Consider the following 26,729-nt stretch of genomic DNA (forward strand, 5'->3'; position numbering starts at 1 on the left):
GTTCAGGGAGTTCATTCGCCACAAACACACATTAAAATGCAGACATTTTTGCCTGTGAGATGAGGAAAATTCTCTGGAAGATTTAGGCCCTGAGAGCTGAAAAGGGACCCTAAAAATTACCTGGTGACAACTGCCCTGAGGCCAGAGAAGAGAACTCACAATATTGGTATATTAGCCTGTACCATTTGTAGTTAGGCTGTCATTAAGCTGGGTGTAATGGGGCTCAGCTACAGTGAAGCGTATCCAGAGGAAATGTGGGGTTCCTGCAGTCAGCTGGGGCACAGAAAAGAACCAGACTTTAGAACCAGATAAAGGATGAGTTCGAACCTCTGGTTCTTTTGTGATGTGGTGACCTTGGGCAAATTAATGTGTGAACCTCAGTTTCCTCAGCTATAAAATATAATGAACAATACCGACTACTTACTATTGCTGTGAAGAAGAAAAGAGAATCAACATGTAGAGTGCACAGATTATTGATGTAATTCAATGCTTCTTTTCCCCATCCTCCTAGGAGGTCACTGGGGAGGCGGGGGCAGGGTCAGCCCAGTGCCAAAGGATGGGCAGGATCTGAAGTGTGGAAATGGAGTAAGGCTGTGTCTGTGTCAGAGGTGGGTTGGAAAGATGTGAGACAAACATCACAGTTATGCCTAAGGTGAATCCAACCCACAAGTAGAGCACAGGCCAACAGCAGCTCACTAGTACACACACTTACACCAGCAGCTCACTAGTACACACACTTACACCAGAAGCTCACTAGTACACACTCACACCAGAAGCTTGTTAGTACACACACACCCTCAGCTTGCTAGTACACACACTTACACCAGAAGCTCACTAGTACACACACTTACACCCACAGAGACAAGCCCCATACCACAGGGACTCACAAATGCAGAAGAGTTGACCCTGCCCTCATGTACAGATAGTGTGTTGGTGTGTAGTGAGAGGCGGCTAGTGTTTGCCATGCCTGTTGCATCAATAACTATTCTACAGAACAGCATACATGGTCAAGGAACATTTTTAATTTTTACGACGAGGACTGAGTGTTTGCTAAATGAAGAAATCAAAGGAGTGCATTCTGGAGGGCTGGTAGACTCCCAGAGCCAGGGTTTTTGAGATGAGAGTGAAAATAAGCAGGCTGAGAGCAGAAAGAAAGAAAGTTCTGCAGATAGAAGTTAGGATATTACCACTTCAGCCCCAGCCCAGCCAGTAAAGATTTAGAAGCATAGTAGTAATTAGCAGGTAGGAGTTGTGGGGAGGAAGGGAAACTGACATGATGGGAAGCAGGACCAGCTACAAAATTTGCAGGACCAGCTCAAAATGAAAATGCGGGGGCTTGTTAAAAAACGACTTAGGATTTCAACATGGTGACAGCAGAGCACTAAACCAAGCAGGGGGCCCTTCTAGCAGGAGGCCCCATGGGGACCCAGGAAGGAGGTCACATCCATTCAAATGGGAAGAAATGTCAGAGTAAGTTTTATCCATTGTCCAGGAGATTCGGAATAGGTTCTCCTAAGACTGATATTTCTTCATTTTAATAGAGTTGCTCAGAAATGAAAAATAATCAATGGGAAGAAAAAGAAAAAAAAAAGATAAGATGAGTAGGAGGGCAGGTCCAAAAGAAGTGATTCAGCCAAATGAAAAGGGTCCTCAGGGATTAAAGGGGATGCATTTACATGTCATCCCTAAGAATCTACAAAGGAGATGCTCAGGACAGAAACTGTATCAACACAACTAGTAGCAAAAAGTTACTCTGATGATATCAGATGTTTATTTGGGAAACTTGCTAGTAGAGAAAAAATCTATATATAATATTTGGATGCAAAGGGAGACAGAAGGTTGAAGGGTCCCTAATTTTGAAACAAGGGAAGGTTACTATCCGTCTGAGCTGAGAACACTCAGGGGTACCTGGAGGCAGAGGAATGGATAAGATGACTTCATGCATCACAAAAAGAAAAAACCTCACATTCTCATGAACGCACTGTAAAACCAAAGGATGTCCTCATGTGAGTGCAAAAAATAGGCCATCTCTAAATCTAAAGAAAGCCCCCAGTTCCAAAATGTCTCCCTCATCCCAGATTCCCCTTCATTCCTGAGCACCTTAGAGTTGATATAAATAACCTGCTTGGGAGGGGGCTTTTTGAATTCGTACATAATTTAACCTTCACACAGTTTCTGCAAAGTCAGAATGGTGATTCTAAATTCACAAGCAGAAAAAAGTGATAGGAATTTCTGTCTTAAAAGTCTCGTTGGGGCCGGGCGCGGTGGCTCACGCTTGTAATCCCAGCACTTTGGGAGGCCGAGGCGGGCGGATCACGAGGTTAGGAGATCGAGACCACGGTGAAACCCCGTCTCTATTAAAAATACAAAAAATTAGCCGGGCATGGTGGCGGGCGCCTGTAGTCCCAGCGGCTGGGGAGGCTGAGGCAGGAGAATGGCATGAACCCGGGAGGTGGAGCTTGCAGTGAGCCGAGATTGCGCCACTGCACTCCAGCCTGGGCGACAGAGCGAGACTCCATCTCAAAAAAAAAAAAAAGTCTCGTTGGTGGACAAAGGAAGTTCTAGGATTTGGATCTTGTTTTTTTGGGTTCCAATCCCTTGCTCCAGTTAAAAAACTACCACATAAAATGGTGAGAAGTAGGTAGGCAAGTTTTTATTGATAGAGAGGAAATCAAATAATGGCAATGACGAGACATCACCTAGAATGTTAGGCAGTGCCTAATTGGGGGATGGACAGACAATGGGAAGTGCCAACCCATAGGGTAGATACAAAAGACAGGCAAGGAAGGGGTGGAACCATCAAAGAGGAATAAGCTGGTGACCCCAAAGCAAGGAGGACCTAGTAACATAATTGTGCTTCATTATGGTCGTTTCCCTGCCCTCTCTCTCACACACCCACAGAGCCCCCACCAGGACCAGACAGCTCTCAGAGCAACCCTAGCCCCCTTCCCTCTTCCCTTTCCAGAGGACCTGAGAAACGTGTTCCCACCCAAGGTCGCTGTGTTTGAGCCATCAGAAGCAGAGATCTCCCACACCCAAAAGGCCACGCTGGTGTGCCTGGCCACAGGCTTCTACCCCGACCACGTGGAGCTGAGCTGGTGGGTGAACGGGAAGGAGGTGCACAGTGGGGTCAGCACAGACCCGCAGCCGCTCAAGGAGCAGCCCGCCCTCAATAACTCCAGATACAGCCTGAGCAGCCGCCTAAGGGTCTCGGCCACCTTCTGGCAGAACCCCCGCAACCGCTTCCGCTGTCAAGTCCAGTTCTACGGGCTCTCGGAGAATGACGAGTGGAACGAGGCCAGGGACAGGCCCATCACCCAGAACGTCAGCGCTGAGGCCTGGGGTAGAGCCGGTGAGTGGGGCCTGGGGAGATGCCTGGAGGAGATTAGGTGAGACCAACTACCAGGGGAAATCGAAAGATCCAGGTAGCGGACAAGACTAGATCCAGAAGAAAGCCAGAGTTGACAAGGTGGGACGATTAAGGTTCACACAGTGAGCAAGGCACGGTGTGCACTTCCTCCCCAAGAAGCATAGAGGCTGAATGGAGCACCTCAAGCTCATTCTTCCTTCAGATCCTGACACCTTAGAGCTCAGTTTTCAGGTCTCCCTGAGGACCAGCCATACAGCTCAGCATCTGAGTGGTGTGCGTCCCATTCCCTTCTGGGGTCCTGGTTTCCTAAGATCATAGTGACCACGTTGCTGGCACTGGAGCAGCATGAGGGAGACAGAACTAGGGCTATCAAAGGAGGCTGACCTTGTACTATCTGATGCATGTATTTGTGGCCTATGAGCCTGTGATGTAAGGCTCAGTGTCCTTACAAAGCAGCATTCTCTCATCCATTTTTCTTCCCCTGTTTTCTTTCAGACTGTGGCTTCACCTCCGGTAAGTGAGTCTCTCCTTTTTCTCTCTTTCGCCATCTCTGCTCTGGAACCAGGGCGTGGAGAATCCACAGACACAGGGGCGTGAGGGAGGCCAGAGCCACTTGTGCACAGGTACCTACATGCTCTCTGTTCTTGTCAACAGAGTCTTACCAGCAAGGGGTCCTGTCTGCCACCATCCTCTATGAGATCTTGCTAGGGAAGGCCACCTTGTATGCTGTGCTGGTCAGTGCCCTCGTGCTGATGGCCATGGTAAGGAGGAGGGTGGGATCGGGCAGATGATGGGGGCAGGGGATGGAACATCACACATGGGCATAAAGGAATCTCAGAGCCAGAGCACAGCCTAATATATCCTATCATCTCAATGAAACCATAATGAAGCCAGACTGGGGAGAAAATGCAGGGAATATCACAGAATGCATCATTGGAGGATGGAGACAGCCAGCGAGCCCTACTCAAATCAGGCCTCAGAGCTCGCCTCCCCTGCCCTACTCCTGCTGCACCATAGCCCCTGAGACCCTGAAAATGTTCTCTCTTCCGCAGGTGAAGAGAAAGGATTCCTGAGGCTAGCTCCAAAACCATCCCGGGTCATTCTTCATCCTCACCCAGGATCCTCCTGTACCTGCTCCCAATCTGTGTTCCTAAAAGTGATTCTCTCTTTGCTTCTCATCTCCTACTTACATGAATACTTCCCTCTTTTTTCTGTTTACCTGAAGACTGAGCTCCCAACCCCCAAGTATGAAATAGACTAAACCAATAAAAAATGGTGTGTTCGGCCTGGTTGCATTTCAGGAGTATCTGTGGAATTCTGCTCATCACTGACCTATCTTCTGATTTAGGGAAAGCAGCATTCCCTAGTCCCTGAAGCGACTAGCCCTCTTTCTCTCCACCCAATGCTGCTTTCTCCTGTTCATCCTGATGGAAGTCCTCAAACACCATTTCCATACCCAGGCATTCTGGGTCCCCACTGGAGGGTTAGTCTGAAGGGGAATGGCTGGGCTCTGGAAAACCAGCAAGATGAGGATGGAGAGGAAGGCACATAGCCCTTACCCATTGCAGGACCGAGGATGGGGGCAGACCTATGGGTTACAATGTCTGGTCATTTCCCAATTCCAGATTAAAGTGTCACCTGTTATACCTTTAGTTTTATTCATGCATCGTCTTAACACCTCCAGCTTATCTTGTTTCAGGATTGGGGCTTAAAATTGAGTGCTACTCTGCATGTCTAGGTTGAAATACTAGAGAAGGCAGAGTTGAAACAACTGATACGTAAAGCCTGGGGATGAGTGATTTCCCAGGAGCGAGACACACCAAGTCAGGAGCAATGGGACACGGGGCCCAGTGGGGGCTGAAGTGCTATGTTCAGAGTAGCCCTTCCAATGGGCTTCTTTGTTTGATGGATGGAAACCAAACCACTCCAAACACAAGGAGTTAACTGCTCCTACTTGGGCAAAGACAGTTATCCTGCCAAGGTAAATTCTGCATACAGGCTGAATGCATTGTGGTAAAACACTACATGGAGGAAGAGGAGGAATGGGATTGAAGAAAAGGAGGCCTAGAACAGTGAGAGGGGCTGAGAGAGGCCATGTCGAAGTTAGTTGAGGAAGACTGTCAGGGGAGAGAAGCGAAGTCTGAAAGCAGAGAAAGGGTGGGAAAGATGAGGGAGCCCTTTGTTGAGAGCCTGTTTGCTTCAGGCCTTGGGCTGGACGCTGCTACCTGTGCTGTCTGCATCTGCACAATGATCCCAGGAGCAGGTATTATTTTCCCCATGTTATATATGTGGAAACTGAAGATTACAGATCAAGTTACTTATGAGTGGTGAAACCGTGGCCTGTTCTGCTGAAGATGGCAATTCTGGAAACTTTTTCCAAGTAGTGGCCAGGATGGTGGGATTGCTCCTGGTATCTGGGTGATCCTAGAGCAGCTTCTCCCAAACTCCAGGCAGGGCCCACGGTAACACACTGAAGACATCTTAATGCCTTGGTGTCTTTGTTTCCCAGGGCTGCCATAACAAAGTACCACTGGTGGGTTTCAAACAATAAAAACTTATTCTCTGACAGTTCTGGAGGCCAAAGATACAACACCAAGATGTCAGCAGGTCATCCTCTATGACAGTTCTAGGGGAGAATCCTTTCTTGCTTCTTCCCACTTCTGATGGCTTCTGGCACTCCTTGGCTTATGCCAGCAACGCAGCAATCTCTGCCTCTGTCTTCACATGGCATTTTGCCTGTGTCTCTGCATTTAAACTCCCCTCTCCTTTCTCTTTTCAAGGCATGGTCTTAGGATTTAGGGCCCACCCTAAATCCAGAAAAAATTTTATTGAGAGATCTTAACAAATTATACCTGCAAAGTCCCTATTTCCAAATAAGGTCACATTCTGAGTTTCTGAGTGGGCATGAATTCTGGGGGAACACTCTTCTTCCCACTACACTGGGGATCTTGGAACTGGAGAAGAGGGTTCTCCGGTGGCAGCTTGCAAAGACCAGGAAAGGATGTGCCCACGGCAGGGATGGGGCCCAGGAAACTCATCACATGCTGGTCATTTCCATCAGTCATAACTATCTCTAGACTGCTTAAAATGCAGTATAGTATTTTGTTGGCTATTGTTATTACACATGTGCTGGTTTGTTTTTATATTGGCTTAAAAAAGCCTAAAACAAAGGGCACAGGCTTTAGGCCCTAGACCAGCATTCACAAAGCATGCTTCCCACTCCTTAGACCTGTGTGGAGGCAGCAGGCATATCCTTGTGGCTCCTCACAAAGGTAGGACAGGAGGATGGGCAGCCAAGGGAACAAGGAAGCACTTCAGAGAGAGCAGAGTTGTGGGGGCCAGAGGGCGCAGGCTAGGACTGGGATATTGGAGGATAGTGGTTTGTGTGGGCAGAGCTGTGAGGGGCTGAGCAGCTGTAGTACAAGATCAGAGTGGAGGTGGGGCGAGGGAAACACCTTGTAGAAGAAAGATGGTGTCTGTTAGTTTGGTGGCCATCATCTTGGGAATGTGGAAAACGGAGGCATTAGCAGGTGGGAGGATGTGGGAGGAGTTTCTTGTTGGTACCCTAGAGTTTGCAATCAGACCAAGGTGAATGAATTCTCCTCTGGAGGATAAAAGGCCATGTGAATTTTACCCTTTCAGTCCAGGGGACTTGACAGAGATGGAGAGAGCTTCAAGCTCCACCTGGTCCTCCCAACACCCTCCTTGACCCAGGGCAGGTTCCTCTTCCCAAGTTTTTACAGCCATTTCCTTGTCTCTCTCAAACAACACCCCCAACATTCAGCACGCATGCACTAGGAAGTGAATCTCTTCTGCCTCTACCTGCCTTTTTCTCTAGAATCGAAGTGGATTCTTCTGGGCCAATTCTGGGCATCCTCTCCATTCTTCCTCAGGTAACACTGAGAAAGGATGAGTTAGATGTAGGGCAATCATAGAACTTACTGTAAAAATTGAGATACCATTGAGAATGAAAGGGGCCACTAGCCACATGGGATGCTGGAACAAGGGGAGTAAACCAGGAATGGTCACAAGGCCCCTCCGGTGGAGAGGCTCTGAGGGAGTTTCTGGGTGCAGCATTATTCCTGCAAAGGGAGGTACTAAAGGGACTCCACATCAACCTGGACTTGTTGACTGGTTCAAACCTCAGGGCTGACCTAAGCATCATCCTATGAAGAAACCATGTGGACAGAATACAGGGCAAGGCAGGGACAACAGCATCCTACACAGGTGACACCCAGTGCAGAGCAAAGCATGCTTACTTATTGAAAAGAGTTACAAGCAAAGCATCTCTGGAAGAATGTCCAGGATACCCCAAGTTCTAGTTGAACTTACCACAGGGTAGCTCTTAAAGAGAAGAACTTCACCTGTGATCTTTACAGATTTATTTGGGAAATTGGAAGAAAAGGGGGGTCATCCAACTGGTTGCATAATAAAATAACTTCTTTGTAGGGGAAATGGGATTCCCGTGAGCATCCCAGAGCTCCAGTCACCATCACTTTCTGAGAGAAACAATCTTCCCATCAGCACCAGTATCCATAGAGATTTTCCTACTACTAGGCTCATTGCTGGGCTACATAAGGTTGGGGAGCAGGGATGGTCGGGAGCTGCTGGGACCATCCAAGAGAAAAAGGCTTTTTCTCTCTCAAGGGAGTGATTTCATAGTAAGAGTTTGAGATAAGGGCAATGGATCCTAATAGATATTAAAGTCTCCATTTCCCTCCCTGAGCCATTTCCTCATTTTTCTTCTGTAGTGGCCCAGAAAGGAGGGGTGGAGATAGACTGACATCAGCCCCTAACAGTCTGTGTGACACACAGCCCCAAATGTCCTATACAGGACAATCTTTGTGAGGTTTCTCTGGTTATAAATGAATGCAGGAATGGAATATTGCTGCTTTGAGACCTCTATTGAAGCTGCATAGTGAAAACAAAAATGTGTTTTTGCTTCTTCCTCAGATAACACTGAGCAAAGATGTCTAGCCGTATTTTCATTTAGGGGTGTTGGGAGATGCTGGTGGAGATATGGGAATGGCTAAAACCCACAGGTGAACTCAGCTTTGCCATGGACCCATGAGTGAATCCATTTTCTGCTTCTCTACTGACATCTTAGACTCATCACCAGGTTCACTTTCACCGTGTCCTAGAAACTCCCCTATGCTATATAAGAAGACTCATAGTACAGAATGGCATGAAGCATGGCCAACAGTTTTAATCACAATTCATTTCTATTGCTTGTGGCAAACTCCCATGGCTCCCAAAAAGCTGATTTCTGAGGCTTGGGACCCCATAACCTAAGACTTCACCCAACCCACCTAGACTCGAAACACAACATATTGCCTGCCTTATTCTAGGGTTGAATATTCTTTCCTCCTATCCGGAAGCCTTTCTTTTCTTGCTCTCTGTGTTTGTGAATTTGAAGTTCCTGGGTTCCTTAACATCCCTACATCTCTGCCTGTCCTTTTATTTTTTTTTATTGTGGCAGAACTTGTGAATCATCTCCCTCCAACAGACATGACATTTTCTATTCACCATCCCCCTCTCCTACAGACTCATCTTCATGCCTTTCTCTCCCATCTCTATCCATAGTCTTTATCTCTGTTGCCGGTGGACTCCTGAGAGGGCTTCTTGGGGAATATGGGGCCCCAAAAATGAGTGAATGGCTTCTGTAGGTCAGCAAAAAGGATCTGAAAATGAGCCTACACCTGTGACTATTTCCAACGGAATTTTATCAGCTTGCTCTGCAACGATCTCAACTGCCCTCTGTGAATATGAGCATTTAATCCACACAACATGTAAAGCTAATTCTCAGCTCCTTTTTGCCAACCTACAGTTGCTATTCACTTATCTCTGGGACCCCATATTCCCCCAGAAGCCCTCTCAGGTGTCTACATGCAACAGAGTGCTCATATCCTGGCAAGAACCCATAAATCTATGCAAGACAGAATCATTAGAAACTTTAAAACTTGAGTTTTCAGAATGGAAAAAAAGCATGTAGTGGATGGATGAAAACATTATCATAGCAAAGAAGATGTTTTAATGCAGAGACCTGGGTTTAAGCCTTAGTTCTGCCATTTATCAACTATGTGACCCTGGGCAAGTGATCACCTCTGAGACTCAGTTTTCCTTTCTGTAAAATGAGCTCAATTACAAGCCCAACTTCATAAGATGGTTTTATCTAATTTAACCCACACAACATGTAAATCAATAGAACAATATCAGTAAGTATTAGGTGTTATTATAACTACTACCAACCTGAAGATTTTTTTCAGGCAAAACATTTTCAGTTTTCTCAATTTTGTTATTATAGGGCACAGTTTTGAGCACGTCCTACTTTCCATAGCCCAACCACTCCTTTCTGAAAACATTAAAGTTTGTTTTTATCCTTCTATCTTTTTAAAAATGTGTTGTACAGGACCTGACCCAGCACCAGGTGGGTTCTGACCTACGAAGAGTAAAGGGGGAATTTTGCCTCCTCTTTCTCAACATCTTATACGTTAGTTGGTTCCATTAGGACAATTTATCTACTTTTTGTACTCTCATCATCCCGTTGACTCACAGAGCTCACTTTGACTCACCCCCTGGGTGTTTTTTTCACATATCCTCCTTTCACATATTCCCCTTTCTGTGTTCATATAGTTGGTTTTCTCTGTTTGGTGGGGGAGGAGGGAGAGAGAGAATGTTTATCATGTTTATTCAGCTTATCTCTCCAACCCATCAAGCTTCTGCAGGGTTCTAATTTTGTGATTCATTATATTTATCCTTCTATCCTCATGCCATCTCAGATATGATCATCTTGCCTGATTTATTATTATACAAGTGATTCATAAAATTCATAGCAAGATCACAGCTCAACATAGAGCCTACATTCCCCAAGCCTTCTCTGAAGTCCAAGAGCTGCTAAAACACAGAGAATTAGCTTCTGGTCCTCCTCTGGCCCCAGCTGCATGGCTCTGAACAACTCATTTTTATTCTCTGGGCTTATATGTCCTCCTCTGTGATATGAGGACATTGGGTAAAGTGATCTCTAAGAATCTTCAAACTCTGCTCTTTCAGATTCTCTGATTCAAAGCCTGCAGTCTCTGAAGTACCAAGAGGATGGTAACTCAGAGAAGCTAAGCTCTTCCTGGCCTCAAATAATACATATCTGTAACATAGTCTCAGACAGTCTGATGGGGGAAGGGGACAGCATTGGCACTGGCACTGGAGTCCCACAGTTAGCAAGAGTCACCTGGAGCCCTGACACCTGTTCCCTGGCCCTCCTCCAGCAAAGAGGTCCAGGGCCATGAATGACAAGAAAATTGTGTTAAAAAGGAGAGTGGCCCTGAATCAAAAGGTAGGAAGTAATGAGACATAAGTTGGGGTCTTTTAGGTAATAGCTGACAACTGGGGTAGGAATCGGGGTTCTGAGCCCAGTGCCGGCTGCCAGGCTGCTTATCTCTGAGTAACATCAGCACCAAGCCACAACAGCCACCTGCCCTAGCTCCATCTCTTAGAGTCACAACAGGATGCGGTTTGACATTTACTGGGTCCTGCATCTGGAGTGCCTGTGAAAGTCGCTCCCTCCACCCACCCACCTTCAGAGCATCATGAGAACCACACTCACCACATCCGGCACCCAACCCCTTCCTGTGCTGCTCTTTCTACCTGGGCCCCTGGTTAGCATCCTGGCAGTAGAAATAGTACTTCAGAGGGGAGGGGACGGGGTCTCTAGAGGGGAATCTAGGTATCCCAGATCCATGTGCAGGCCTCCCCTCCCCCAACACATATTTACACCTGCTGGAGGTTATGCACAAGATCAAAGGCCACAGTGGGCACCATGAAGATAGTGGAGAATGAAAAACAGCTGCAATAACTGCTCTGACCCAGTTGGGATCCCTTTCGGTCCCACATCACTCAGGCAACTCTCTCTTCCCACCTGCCCCCCAGACTCCCTTCTACCTCCCTCCACATGTATCCTCCCACTTCCTTCCACTCATGTAATGAGAGGTGCTGATGAGTCACAGGAGAGGGAGCCCCAGATAACCAACAGACTGCAAAACGGACAGTCCCTGGATGTCTGAGCCAGTGTTTGTGCACTGTATTGACTGGCTCTTCATAGTTTTATCCTCTAGTTGCTAAAGCCTGTAAGGTCTGTGTGATGAATATTTTCTAACACATCTTAGAAGAACATAATGCAAGACAGAATGAAAAACTAGAGAGGCAAAAACCCCCAAAGCAGGGAGTGGGAAATTACCAGGTATATAAACTTAGGTCAAGCCTGCCCTGCAGGAGCTCAAGGGATTGTAGCATTCTTATCCCAAACCACAGAATCCTGGGAAAAATAAGAAGTCGCCTAATTTTAATGTTATCAGCTTCCCAACCCCAGGCATTCCTCATCTTACTCAAGCTGCCCAGAGGCCCCAGGGTGACTCTCTATAACTCCTGTGGGTGGCTGAGATCTATTTAGAGGCCCAAGAGTATCTCCTTATAAGTCCCATAGGTGACTGAGATCTATTTAGAGGCGCAAGGGTATCTCCTTATAAGTCTCGTGGGTGGCTGAGATCTATGTGAAGCATCTTGGGGAGAGTGTCTCTGGCCACCAGCACATGGCCTTGAATCTTCCATGTGCAACTGGCCAGGGAAGGAGATATACGGAAATAGTCATCCTGGCACATCTGCAAAATCAGATGCAAATCCTGGAAGCTCTCCTAGAAAAGAGACAGTCTCATCTGATTAAAGGGGCAAGTGAGTTTGATGAATTCTTGGAAAAAGATGGCATGTCTGAAGAGGATCGGTCATCCTAAACTGCTTTCCTTTGTCCCCTGGAATTATAATGACTGTGGATTTCTGAGTCCTAGATGGTATGGAAACAGTTATGGGAATGAACAGTCATGCATGAATAAGAGCAGATAACATGGAGGATGTTAAGTTGTTCTGGTGAATTCAGGTGGCTTTCAAGCCTCTCCTTCAATGCTCACCTGTCTCTAGGATGCTCTGTGCAATGATCAGGACTTTTTTTCTTCAGATTCTCTAAAACTTACAATATTCACATAGACCTGCACATTTCTACACAAACTGACTCTCCTGCTTGCAATGTCATTTTGCTTATATAACTATTAGCCTCCTAAAGAGCTAAACCTAGCTACAATTTTATGTCCTTTGTGAAGTTTTCCAGAATTTTTGCAGTATATTACAGGAAGGAAAAATCTGCCTCAAGTCTCTACGAATTCTACTTGACTAGTGGTGATTGCCTGAGACATTTCTCTGTTAAGGAGGATTCTGAAGCTGTATAAAGCCCCTACAGAATCAGCATCTGAATAGGCACAGCATAGGGTTCAAATTTCATGGTTTTGCTATGCAAGCATGTTTAGCATTTTAAATATTAATATTTATTACATACTTGTAGTTTATGATTTGAAATTTTTTGACTAAGTCTTCCTCTTGGGTAAGTTGTAATGAAAAAAATCTTGTAAGCTCAAGGAGTGGAAAATAATACCTGTTGAAAATTAGAGCTTGTAATAGGGCTTTATCAACACCATCTCATTTAACACACTTGACAATTCAATGAGGCAAGTTTTATAGGTGGGGAAAAACTTGAAAGCTAGTAAGATTAAATAACTAGGTCAAGTTCATAACAACTAGCAAATTTAGACTAAAAAAATCAAGTGCTTTGACTAAATCATGCTGTGACTATGCCCAACACCATCTCGAGTATATTTTATATTTCTTTTTAATCCTCAAAATGGCTCACTGTGTCCGGCACATAATAGCTGCTTAATACATAGGTGATCCTTAAAGTTCAGTAGGGACCCTTGGGCATTATTCCATACGTTCTTGATCACTCTGTGTCTACATCTCAGATTTTCCACTTCAGATTAAATGATACTAGAAATATGCACGTGTCTGGATTGATCTAGGTTAAGTGATGCCCGGAATGGAGTATTTTAAGACATCTTGTGCCCCCTTGTGGAAGGGAAGGGAAATCAGAAAGAAAATCTTTTTAAGAACAAGGACTAGGGAGGGATGGGGATGAGGAAGGAAGCTCAGTTGCCAAGGTAACCATCGAATCTCTTCCCAGCCATCCACATCAGCCCTTTCCTCTCCTTCATTTCCATCCAAGTGATTTCTCTTTTTTAGAGCTCAACCATTACACACACAGTCCTCTTCTTCCGTATCTCTTGGATCACCATCTGTCCGTCTTTGCTAGAAAGGAAGGGCTACAAGATAGTACAACAGGACATTTTTTAAAACCTAAAACATCATCAAAATTTCTAAGTGCATGTTTATTTTTATTTTTATTTTTGAGACAGAGTCTCGCTCTGTCACCCAGGCTAGAGTGCAGTGGCATGGTCTTGGCTCACTGCAACCTCTACCTCCCAGGTTCAAGTGATTCTCCTGCCTCAGCCTCCCAAGTAGCTAGTAATACAGATGCCTGCCACCACGCCCGGTTAATTTTTGTACTTTTAATAGAGACAGGTTTCACCACATTGGCCAGGCTGGTCTCGAACTCCTGACCTCGGGTGATCCTCCTGCCTCGGCCTCCCAAAGTGCTGGGATTACAGGCATGAGCTACCACGTCCGGCCTAAGTGCATGTTACCTATACTAACAAAACCACACTTCTGCCTCGAATGAGAACAGTCTCCTGAACATCTTGCCTCTTTGCCTGACTCAAAGCCTCAGGTCTAAGCCTCCCCAGAATTTCTAGTCTCAGCAGGAAGATCAATGACAGGAGACTCTCCAGGTGATGAAATTAACCAATTAAGTAACCTGGGTTGGCATCCTCCCATTTGTTCACCAGCTCACCTCCTGCCACAGGTATATCCTATTTCTCTCAGCCATATATGCACAAACCCCCTCCCCAGGGCACACATAGAAGAATTTGGAAGACTAGAGAATCAGGCAAGGTATAGCACACCTTGAGGGCTGGAGTATGGTAGCCTAGGCCGGGACATCCATACATTGAGAACTTGACTGTGTGCAGGCAAATCACAGGTTCTGCACACACACAATTTTTTGTTCTCCCTGAGAACTTAGTAGAGTCTTCTGTAGAATTCTAGCCTTATTCCATTGCTTTCACATTGGCCAGCAGTCAGAAACCTAGTTACAAATATCCTCCACCCGGTCCCTGGGTGAGGGCTCCTGGGGAGTATGGTTAGGGCTCAGGAGAGGGTGGGGTTTTTGCACAGATGTCTGCCCCACCCAGCTCAGTGTGACACTCCAGGCACAGAGATAGAAGCCAGAGTCACTGAGGAGGAGCTTCTTAGAACTCAGGATGAACTGCCGGTCCTGGGGCCTGGAGGCTGAGAGATTCTGGGGCACCTCAGAGCTGATCTGGTCAACACCAGTGGAGTAGAAGAGCAGCTGGAGGCCCCTGCCTGCAGCCTGTCGGTACCAGTATAGGTTGGGGTTTGACGTTCCCTCCACAGTGCACTCCAGAGAGAGCGGGCTGCCCACAGGCTGCACCAGGGTCGCTGGCCATTGATGAATAGTCTGAGATCTGACCCCTGTGGGAAAGATAAAGTGCCATTTACAGAGGAGCACCCTAGCCTGGCTTGCCTTCCCCAGACAGAGGGGCAGCTCAAGCTCTTGCATGGCACAGGCACCTGGAATCCATCATGAGGAGTAGCATGGGGGAGCCAAGGATGCAAAGCATCCCTGGGCCAGGGAAGACCAACAGAATAAACTCCTTCCCAGGAGATAGAGAGAACTAAGAATCATCAGATCACCCCTAAGGCTAAATTCCCATATCTGTTACAGACAGTCAAAGGAATAGACTCAAGAGTGTCAAACCAACAGCTCAGACTCTGCATTCACAGGATTGGGGTGAGGGTGAGGATGAGAAAAGAGGCTTGCTGGACAGGAGGGCACCCACCGAAGAAAGTGCCCAGGAGAAGGGCAAGGGGAGAGCAGAGCATCATCCAAGCCAGCCTTTCCTTCAGCTAGTCTGGGGGACAGACGCCTCTTCTGGGTCAGTGATGTGGTCAGGCTGCTCCCTCTGGGAGATCTGCTGCCAGAGCAGAGGAATCTTACCCCGTGAGCTGGGGAGGAAATGAGGCTAGTCTTCTTTTAAGAGTGTGGTGAATCACCCCCAGCCTCCCTGGGAACCAGCTATACTCTGAACTTGTTATCTTCTTTGCATTCCTGCTGACATCCTGGTATGTAAATATATTTAATGACTCATTATTTACCTGTAAACTAGAGGTGACTCTCTAGCTCCCCCAGGAGACATCAGAAGCCTGGGAAAGCTTCAGAGAAACTGTGACACTGATAGAAGGATGAAAAAGGATTTAAGTTTATCTGAAATTGGAAACTAGAGCTAGACATGTTACCTGGGAGATGAAAGGATAGGGCTCAAGAGATTCAGGTATTTTGGGGTAATCAAAGCAGAAATGCTCAGTTCTGAAGGCAGGAAGCTTCTATGACAGCCAAAGGGATCGCCTGAATAATCTTCATCCCTGGCAGACAGGTTTTGAGACCTGGACAGGCAGAATTAACTCCTGAACTGATCAAAGTTGGAATCTGTCCCACATGTCTCTAATGGCTCAACTAGATCTAATTTATCCGCTAAATGCAACATGAGTAATAGGAAACATCACAGAGCCTTGGAATCATATGGATTTGGGTTCATTTCACAGCTCTGCTTCTTGCTGGCTTGGGAACTCTCAAGCAAACCCTGATTCTCAATTTTCTTATCTATAAAGTGAAAATAATGATGACAATATCTAAAAATTGTTGAAAGATGCATTTTGCCTGGTGCACTGCAGGCAGGCACTCTTAAATGTGTTGGCTTTTTTTTTTTTTTTTTTTTTTTTTTTTGACTCCCTGTGTCTGCAGCAAAGATTGGGAGATTTACAATGGGATGGGGTGGAAGGTGGGGGCTGAAGGGAACACAGAGCCACAAAAAACACAGTCAAGCCACCAATTCATAATAGTAAGGATTCATAATAGCTAAGCATGGGACTCTGCTAGGCAGCTGCTAAACTGTCATTCTGCTGAAATGGGACACAGGTCCTTGAGATGCCTGGAGGACACCAGCACACCCTTGGAAGCTCCTCTTCCCTGTCTTTGCCATGCTCTGTACTCTGAAGGATTCATATTCAGAACAATTACTCAGTTTGGGTTGGATGTGGTGGAATGGTTTGAGATGAGAACCCAGGAAAGAAAGCCGTAAAAGTGGCTGAACAGGGAGAATAAGCCTTAAGCAAATAAAGCATTTGTAACACTTTCTCATTTCATCAGGGGCTAGTGATGTCATATGTTTGTTGTTGTTGCTGATGCTACAGTAACACAATTCCAAGTTAATGTTGGGATTCTTGCTTCTGACAGTTTCGGCTGTAGCACATTTTTTTGTTTGCATTTGAATACACCATATGTGTAGGGGAATGTTTTGTTTTTTATCGTTTCTAAATGGAATTAATCCTCTTATAACATTTATTTAAATGATAAATCAAGTGGTAAATGTAGTTTGCTTGCAGTGAACATTTGGAACATATGATGAAAAACAGCTATAGCCAACGCAAGAGCAGTTTTCATTGAACAGTTGTTCAATCTCAGTTTTTAATAAATCTGATAATATAATATCTGTGCATGTTAGGATTGCAGACAGGGAGGCCAAAATAAATATGTGCACAAAGAGCCTATTCCTCCCTTTCTTTCCATTTCTGTGCTCTTTCCTCTTTGCTTTTGAAATTTTTAGTTAGTCCTGAGTGGGGATGGGGTGGAGAGAAAGTGGACAGGCCATGGTGGGAGATACAGGGAGAAAGAATGAGAATTGCTCGTGCTCTCCAGGGTACCGCATCATGTTTTCCTGTGGCTGGCAGTCTTTAACACCAGCATATCCTATGAGACCTGACTTCACTCATCAGCTGCAACAGCTCAGTGTCATTACCACATGTAGACAGCAATGCAATCCTCCTTCTTAGAGATGTTGCAGCAGATTGGAGGGTGAAGAGATGTATCAGTCAGATCAGAGTAACCAGCTGGCTCCTGGCTCCTGATCATTGTCACAGCTCGGTAGCTGGAAGCTCCTTCCATATGGCTGATGCCTGTAAAAAACTCTCCTCAATCTCCATCCCCATCTGCAATACTGTTTAGTTATTCAATCATTTAAGTCATTCATGTATTGAAAAGAGGATGGGGATATGATCCCTCTGCTCTGTGGCAGTAGATCTACAAATGGGAGAGTCCTGGCCGCACATCTGGCCTAGGTCTGGAGGTGCCCTGTGGAATTGAAAGCTGGCTGGAACTGTCATCTTAACATGTCCTGGTCATCTTAATGTGTCCACCTCTCTGGCAAGCCTCTTTTCAAATCTTTTTGTTACCATCTTCGGCTTTTTCCCTCCATACTAGATTCTTAATGAATCACTGCCAACAAGAGAAAGCTTTATACATGAAGAGAATGGCAATAAGAACTAACTCATCTTTTTAATTTTAAAACTAGTATATATTCCTATATAATAGGAATGGAAGATACTTACAAAGCCTATTTGTTCCTCTACAGAAGAGTTAAAAATTACCTGGGCTAATGGAAAGAAGGGAGAGTCAGCCAATTAGATGCTCCTGAATGCGCTGAACTGTGACTTACCTCGTCTTATCCACATCCTGATCAAGGAAAGGGAAGGGATGAGAGAGAGATGGAGAGAGAAGAAATGGAAATTCAAAAGATTCGACAGCAGAGGAAAATTTTGCTTATTTCCAGAATGAGATGAACAAGGTCCTGGGTCCCTACATGTCATACTGGCTAGAGACTGGTAAGTAGAAATGACTTGTGGTCAGCAGAATAATGGCTCCCAAGGATGTCCACATTCTAATCCCCAGAATCTGCTGTGCATGTGTTAGATTACATGGCAAAGGGGAATTAAGGTTGAAGATGGAATTAAGGTTTCTAATCAGATGTCCTTAAAACAGGGAGAGTAGTCAGAATTAATCAAGTGTGCCCCATACAATCACAAGTGTCCTTCAACATGGAAGAGGGAAGCAGAAGAGAGTCAAAGGAAGAGATGTGGACATGGAAGCAGGCAAGAGCGATGCCATGCTGCTGGCCCTGGAGGTAGAAGGCGGCATGAGCTAAGGAATGAAGGCGGCCTCTAGAAGCTAGAAAAGGCAAGGAAATGGGTTCTTTTCTAGAGCCCTCAGGGAAGAATGCAGCCTAGCTGACATGTTGATTTTAACTCGGTGAAACCTGTGTCAGACTTCAGAGTTATAGAACTGTAAGATAATAAGTTTGTGTGGTTTTAAGCCACTAAGTCTGTAGTAATTTATTAGAGCAGCAGTGGAAAAAATACATGTCTCTAGAATGCGTCTTAACAGAGGGACCTGAGGTAGTCTCCAAGAATCCCCAAAGATCTCAGGACAGATCAGTAATAGCCATTTTCTCATTCACAAGAAAACAGATTAACTGAGAGAAGCCATCAAGCCTGAAGAGCCATCGTGTTTGAAATGTGTAAGGCACAATGTACCCGCCATGGATCAACACAACCTGAAGGACAGACAGACACACCGAGTGTCAGGAGATACCAGTGCAGACAGGTGCTGATGACCATGCAAATGAGAGTCATGAAGGAAAGTTAAACGATGACCAAAGACCAAGTACCTTCCCCACAATGCTTTGATAAGCGCTTTTATAAGCACCCTGGAATTTAGACACCACCCGGGGAGAAAAGGAAAAGGAGAAAAGCATGAATTGTCTGAGAAACCCCTGAATTAATCAGGTATACCCCAATGCAACAGGGATCTAGATCTAGAATAATTTTAATTATAGAAAACAAAATTATATTTTACCCACCCATATTTGATGCCCATGAATTTCACATCTACCTTACATGCACATAAAATTCAAGCTTAGATAGATGGAAAACCAAAAATCAAGAAGTAATATTTGCCTTCTAATAACTTATCTATTGGAGGAGGTAAAAGATAGAAAAGTAGTTCAGATGACAAATACTAAAAGAGTTAGGAACTTCTGCTTCCACTTATGATGAAGGAACTTGTACTCAATCTGTCCACTTTGTAATTTTCCTTGAGCTGCTGTAATAAAGTACCACAAACTGGGTGACTTAACAGAATTTATTGTCTCATGGTTCTGGAGCCTAGAAGTCTAAAATCAAGGTATTGACAGAGCTATGCTTCCTCTGAAACCTGGAAGGAAATTCTTCCTTGCCTATTCCTAGCTTCTGGTGATTTGCTGGCAATTTTTGACATTCCTTAGCTTGCAGCTACATAACTTTAAACTCTGCCTTTGGCATTACATGGCATTTTCCCTGTGTGATTCTGTCTTCCCATGGCTGTCTTCTTACAAGTACATCAGTCATATTAGGAGTCCACAGTACTCCAGTATGACCTCATCTTAACTGGTCACACTTGCAATGACCCTATTTTCAAACAGAGTCACATTCTGAGGTACTGAGGGTTGGGATGTCAACATATCTTTTTCTGGGGGGATGGCGGGTATAATTCAATCCATTATACCCTCCAATAATAAAAACCTAGAAAACTGGGCAATATACATGAGATAATTGTTTTCTAATATTGGACAATAGATGGCACAAACCTGTGATCCATAAGAGAAAGGAGACAAACGAAGTGCGTGCTGTGATCATTTCCATTTTCTACCCAGAATTTCCTGGGTTACTGTACAAACAAGAGGGACCCAAGCAGAGCACGGCACCCTGAAATTCTTACTGAGCTGAGGACACAGCTCAGAGAAGAGGAGGCCATGCACGGAAAGCGCCCCACAATTTTCGTGTGGTCTCATTGAGTCTTTGAGCAAATACTAAGCTGGCAACCATTGGGTGAAACTCAACAGGGGCAGGCAAAGAATAAATACTGGGGAATTAACAACTGCTGGTGAACTACAGTATGAATAATTACTAGATCTTGGCCAAGGCTGAGAGAGATACAGCTCTGAGCCATTAGAATAGCTTTGTTGAATACCTGGTACATTTAACAGGTATCCCAGGAAGCCCATAACTTAGAGTAGGACTCAAATGGCATAGAATAAGTCTACCGTACATTAACCCTAACAAAGCTTAGAAGAGCCCTTGAAAGGAAAAGCAAACAAGTTGACCTGCAAGCAAGTCAACTGCCCACTAGAATAAAGCTCATCACTCTTTGAGAGAAGAAAACAAAATTCAGATAATAAAAAAGTAACATTCATAATGTTGAGCATCCAGTCAGAAATTATGGGATATACTTAGAAGCTGGAAAATGTGCCTATGCTAAGTAGTAATATTAGGCAATTGAAATCAACCCAGAAATGACAGAGATGGTGAATTAAAATAATGGGACTTATAAATGGCTAATATATTAAAATGGCTATTAAATATGTTCAAGGATTTATAGTAAAACACAACATAATGAAGAATGAAACAAACTATAAAAAAGCTAAATAGAACTTCTAGATCTGAAAAATATCTGAAATGAAAATTTTGCTAGATAAGCTTAAATTGGAGTAGACACTATAGGAGAAATTTCTATGCACATGAAATCAGGACAACAGAAACTGTCAAAACAAGACAGAGGAAAGTAATGCTAAACAACTACAAAAACTGGAAGAGGTCTCAGGGAACTCTCAAACAATATCAAGCCACCTAGCACACATATCATTGGAGTCTTCAATATAGAGGAGAGAAAGTGGTGGCAGAAAACAATTATATTTAAAATAGTGGCCAAAATGTTTCATACATGATAAATAATATCCACCTACAGATCCAGGAAGCTTAGCAAAACCCAAGCAGGGTAAGCCCAAAAAAGTTTGTTTATGAAAGAGATTACTTTCAGGTACGAGGCTCAGTGTAACTTTCACATAAGAGATGGACTCTGAGATGGTCCTTGAGAAGTCATAGGGTTTTAGACTGGTAAAAATGACATTAAAAGGCAAGAAAGGATGAATGGTATGGAAATGACCAAAGGTGCAGAGGCTGAAAGTGCAGGACATCAGTGAAGAATACTAAGAAGATGAACCTAAAGGGAGAGGAAGAGAATACTTGAAGATAGGTTACAGTAGAATTTCCCAAAGCTTAACATGTCCGTGTCTGAGGGAATTCTATGATGGGGTAACAGAGGCTGAATTTACCCTCAAACCTGAAACAATTAAAATGCACAAAATATATGAAACACTGGACAACAGATGGCTCAAGACCGCGATCCCTGAGGGAAGTGAAATGAATAAAGTGAACCCTGTGATGGCCTCAGTTTATAGCCTGGAGATCTTTTTCAGGCAGTATTATAGGGAGGAGAAGCCCAAACAGTGCCTGGCAGTCTCTCTGAGTTAAGGAGACTTGTGTTCAGGGTTTGAGGAGGCCAAAATGGCTACAATTCCAGGGAAGAGACCAGGGAGGAGAAAGCGGTGGGTGGGAAGAGCTCTGGAATGTACATTGCACTCCCAGTGACTCTTCAACTGCTCTGACCAGTGAGTACAAGAAAACAACCTGAGGCCAGGGAAAGACCACTTGATGGATCAAGCAGAAGCATCTCAATGTCCACACGGGGCCAGGAAAAGATGGTGCTTCCATCAACCAGAGTGGGAGACCTCCTAACAGAGAGGGCATTGAGGAGAATTCTCAGACGCGGATCACCCCAGTGGAGAGGGGCAAATTTGCTGTACACTAAAGGCTGTCCTAGATACAACTTACAAAGCTTCAAAGCAAGACTCAGAAATATCAAATTGTTTTTATATAATCTATCTGCATCACAAAATAAAGTCCCAAATTTATTTAAGGGATACAAATACTCCAGTAGCTAGAAACATAAAATTGGATATCTGATATCCAATTTTAAAAAGTCATATATGCAAAGAAAAAGAAAAATATGGGTCATAAGGAGGAGAAAAACACTCAACAGAAACAGATCCAGAAATGATATACATGCTGGAGTTAGTAGACAAGGCTATTAAATATATATTCAATATGTTCGGCAGGATAGAAGAGAGTGTACCTATGTTAAGAAGAGACATGCAAGATTTAAAAAAGACTGAAAACTTCTTCCGATGCAAAATACAATGAATGCGATTTTATAATATACTGGACGGGATTAACAGCAGATTAGATATCTCAAGTCGAACTTAAAGATAAGGTAATATAAATCACCTAGGATGAAAACAGAAAGAAACTGACTTTAAAAAAGTGAGCAGAGATCAGTGAGCTGTAGAACAGCATTAAGCAGCCTAATATTGAGAGTCTTATAAAACTGGAGGACTAATGCAGAAAAAAGAAACTGAATAACTAATAGCTGAAGCAGTTTTAAATTTAATGAAAAGGAAAAGCCACAGATTGAAGAAGTTTCGTGAACTCTAAGCACAAGTAACATGAAGAACACTTTAACAAGATACATTATCATTGGATTGCTTAAAACTAATAATTAAAGAAAAATATTGAAAAGCAGCCAGAGAATAAAAGACACACTATGTACAAATGAATACAGTTAAGAATGACTGCAGTCATCTCACTAGAAACAATTCAGGCAAAAGAGTGCAGAGAAACATCTTTAAATTACTTAAAGAAAAAAAATCCTCTTAACCTAGTACTCTATATCCAGTGAAAATATCTTTCAAAAACATTGGCACAATAAACTTCTCAGACATACAAAAACTAAAATAATTCTTCGCCAGGAGACACACACACTATAAGAAATGTTAAAGGATGTCTTTCAGACAAAATGAAAAAAAGTCCAGATGGAATTGGTAAGCCAGCTCCCTGTGAGGGATAAAAAGGAAAAAGGGAAAAGCCTGGATTTATAGCATTTTGACCAATTTTATGAATATAAATATTCCCACCATGGCCAAATTCAAGCAAACAACGATTTTTAACAACTGGTTCACAGAATTTCTGGATATTTAACAACTGGGTCCTATGAGCTGATACAAACCAACTACAGACTATTACAGATAGAATATCATTAGTAAATATGTAATAAATATATAAAACAGTATTTGTGCCATTTTAAAAATCTCTTTAAAAATAATTGACTTTCTATTTCCAGTGAAAACAAAGTAAAGGACAAAATATATAAAGCACCAGTTTTCCCAGTTTTCAAGACATTAGACATCAGGCAAGGAAGGACAAGAAAAAATGAGGTGAGTTTTATAATAAACCAAGCTTACCACCTTGAGACAATTTCTAGGCAATGGCACACAGAGGGGAAATCCAGGGGGAAACCATCAAACTCCTTGAGTCAAGGAGACACAGCTGAGAGGAGAATAAGGCAAGTAGAGTTCACAAGGCTGAGGATAGCAGAGGAGAGAGGTGGGCAAAGAGAGAATTCGTGAGGTCGTCAGAGGGCCCACCCTCAGTATTCAGTAGGGTATTAACAAGAGCATGAGTGTGAAAAAACCACCTGAGATTGGGAAAATAACCACACAAAGGATTAAAGAAAACAGTAACCGAATTTCATGTAGGGCCAGGAATAGTGTATAGTTTCACCAGCCAAACTCAAAAACATTAAAATTCATGGGGCATTGGGACAAGAGCTCAGAAGTGTTTGGGCTCAGAAGTGGAGAATAATGATCTCTAAACTAAATGCTGCTCTGCTGTCATCTAACAAATGATTAAAGCCAGGTACAAAAGAATCAGATTATTTCAAGAAATGTAACTGTATTCTAAAACAGAGCTCAAAAATATTTATAGAAAAATAAAAAGTCCAACACAAAATTAAAACTCAATGTATGGAATAAAATAAAAAAATTACCAGGCATACAAAAATAGCAGAAAAATGCAATGTATAATGAAAGGAAAAACTGACACAGATGTTAGAATTAGTTAAAAAAATAATAATTTAATTTAAAAATAAAAAAGTTAAGCTAGAGATGTTAAGTAGACATAGAAGATATTTTTAAAAGCCCCAAATCCAACTTCTGGAGATGAAAATGACAATATCTGAGGTGAAAAATACACTGGATGAAATTAATGATAGATTAGACAATGTAGAAGAAAATACTAGTAACCTAGGGAGATATAGCAACAAAGGCAAACCGAAAATAGAGGATAGAGGAAATAAAATAATTTTTGAAAGGAAACAGACAATTAATTGTTACAGGACAACTTCAAGTGAACTAACGTAACTGGGGTTTTAAAAGAAGAGAAGCAAGATGGGAAGAAAGAAAAAACTATTAGAAGAAATCATGACTGAAAAGTTTCTAAAGTCAATAAAACTTGAACCTCACATATCCAAGAAGGCTGACAAAACTCAAGCACACATACACAAAATATACCAAAGAATATCATAATCAGATTTCTGAAAATTAGTGTTAAAGAGAAAATCTTAAAAGCAGCCACAGGATAAAAACGTGTTTTGTACAGTAGAACAAGATAAAGATGACAGAAGATTTCTTGGTGAAAACAAAGCAAGTGAGAACACAGTAAAGCAACATCTTTAAAATACTGAAAGAAAAATACTGTCTTTTTGATAATGACCAGTCTAACAAATGTGAGATAATATTTTATTGTGGTTTTGATTTTCATTTCCCTAATGATTAATGATGTTGTATACCTTTTCATATCCCTTTTGGCCATTTGAGTGTCTACTTTAGAAAAATGTTGAATAATCAAAAAAGATGACTAGTGATGTTCAGCACCTTTACATATACCTGATTATCTTCTTTGGAAAAGTGAAAAAATGAAAACATGTATATTCTTTGGAAACAGGCTGTTTGCCCATTTTTTAAAATGGATATTAACCCTTTATCAGACATGTGGTTTACAAAATTTCCTCCCATTTCATGGTTTGCTTTTTCGTTTTGTTGATTGTTTCTTTTGTCATGCCGAAGCTTTTTTAGTTTGATGTATTACCATTTGTTTATCTTTACTTTTGTTATCTGTTCTTTTGTTGTTACATCAAAAAAATTGCCAAGACCTACGTCATGAAGCTTTTTTAAATGTTTTCTTCTAAAATTTTTGCAGTTTCAGATCTTACATTTAAATATTTAATCCATTTAAAGTTGATTTTCTGTATATAGCGTAACATAAGGGTTCAGTTTTATTTTATTTTCTTTTTTTGGATATGGATATTCAATTTCCCCAGCAACATTTATTGAAGAGGCTGCCCTTTCCCCATTGTGTACTCTTGGTGCTTTTGTTAAAGATTAGTTGACCATATATGTGTGGGTTTATTTCTGGGCTTTCTGTTCGGTTCCTTTATTCTATATGTCTGTTTTTAAGCCAATACCATACCGTTTTGATTACTATAGCTTTGTAATATAACTTGAGACTGGAAAATGTGATGCCTTCAGCTTTCTTCTTTCTTCTTAATATTGCTTTAGCTATCTAAAGCAATATTTAATCTGTGAAAATGCCACTGAGAATTTCATAGAGATTGCATTCAATCTGTAGATGACTTTGGGTAGTGTGGACATTTTCACAATATTGACCTTTCCGATCTATGAAGATAGGATAGATTTCCATGTATTTGTATCTTCTTCAATTTCTTTCATTACTGTTTTACAGTTTTTAGTATACAGACCTTTCACCTCCTTGGTTAAATTTATTTCAAGCTGTTTTATTCCTTTTGATGTTTGTAAATAGGATCATTTTCTAAATTTCTCTTTTACATAGTTCATTGTTAGTGTACATAAATGGAATTGATTTTTGTATGTTGATTTTGTATTCTGCAAATTTAATAAATTTGTTTATTAGTTCTAATAGTTTTTTGCTAGAGTCTTTAGGGTTTTATATAATTTAAGATCATATCATCTGCAAACAGAGATAGTTTTACTTTTGTAGTAATTTAGACACCTTTTATTTCTTTTTCTTTAATAATTGCTCTAACTAGGAATTTCAGTACTATGTAGAATAAAAGTAACAAGATGGCATATTTGTCTTGATCCTGGTCTTTTCTCTGAAAAGGCTTTCAACTTTTTACTGTTGAAAACAATGTTAGCTGTGGGCTTGTAATATATTACCTTTATTGTGTTAAAGTGTATTTCTTTTATACCTAATTTGTTGAGCGTTTTTGTCATGAAGGGATGTTGAATATTGTCAAATGCTTTTTCTGCATCCATTGAGATGATTATATGGTTTTTGTTCTTCACTCTGTTAATATGGTGTATCATATTTATTGATTTGTATAGGTTGAGCCATGCTTGCATCCCAGGGATAAATCCCACTTGATCATAATGTATGATCATTTTAATGTGATGTCAAATTCAGTTTGCTGGTATTTTGTTGAGAATTTTAACAACTATATTCATCAGAAATATTGTCCTGTAATTCTCTTTTCTTGTAGTATCCCTGTCTGGTTTGGTATCAGGTAATGCTGGCTTCATAAAATAAGTTTAAAAAGACTCCCTCTTCTCCAGTTTTTTGGAAACATTTGAGAACAATTAGCATAAGTTCTTCTTTAAATGTTTGATAGAATCCGCCAGTGAAGCCATCAGGTCCTTGGCTATTATTT

General features: G+C 42.6%; 2 gene segments (V, D, J or C); one reads left to right on the forward strand and one right to left on the reverse strand.

The window, feature by feature from the left end:
- The window catches only part of LOC101176838, a 160,310-nt gene extending 155,645 nt beyond the window's left edge, over positions 1 to 4,665 (forward strand). Inside the window, 4 exon segments of the C gene segment in view lie at positions 2,966 to 3,352; positions 3,866 to 3,883; positions 4,025 to 4,131; positions 4,423 to 4,665. Of these exon segments, the coding sequence occupies positions 2,966 to 3,352; positions 3,866 to 3,883; positions 4,025 to 4,131; positions 4,423 to 4,443 (533 nt within the window).
- Positions 4,666 to 14,444: 9,779 nt separating this feature from the next.
- On the reverse strand, positions 14,445 to 15,465 carry LOC101176890. The segment is given in 2 exon segments: positions 14,445 to 14,851; positions 15,220 to 15,465. Coding segments are annotated over 2 exon segments (453 nt in total).
- Between the last annotated feature and the right edge of the window lie 11,264 nt (positions 15,466 to 26,729).

The sequence above is a fragment of the Nomascus leucogenys genome, chromosome 13, assembly GCF_006542625.1.
Source record: "Nomascus leucogenys isolate Asia chromosome 13, Asia_NLE_v1, whole genome shotgun sequence".
NCBI lineage: Eukaryota > Metazoa > Chordata > Mammalia > Primates > Hylobatidae > Nomascus > Nomascus leucogenys.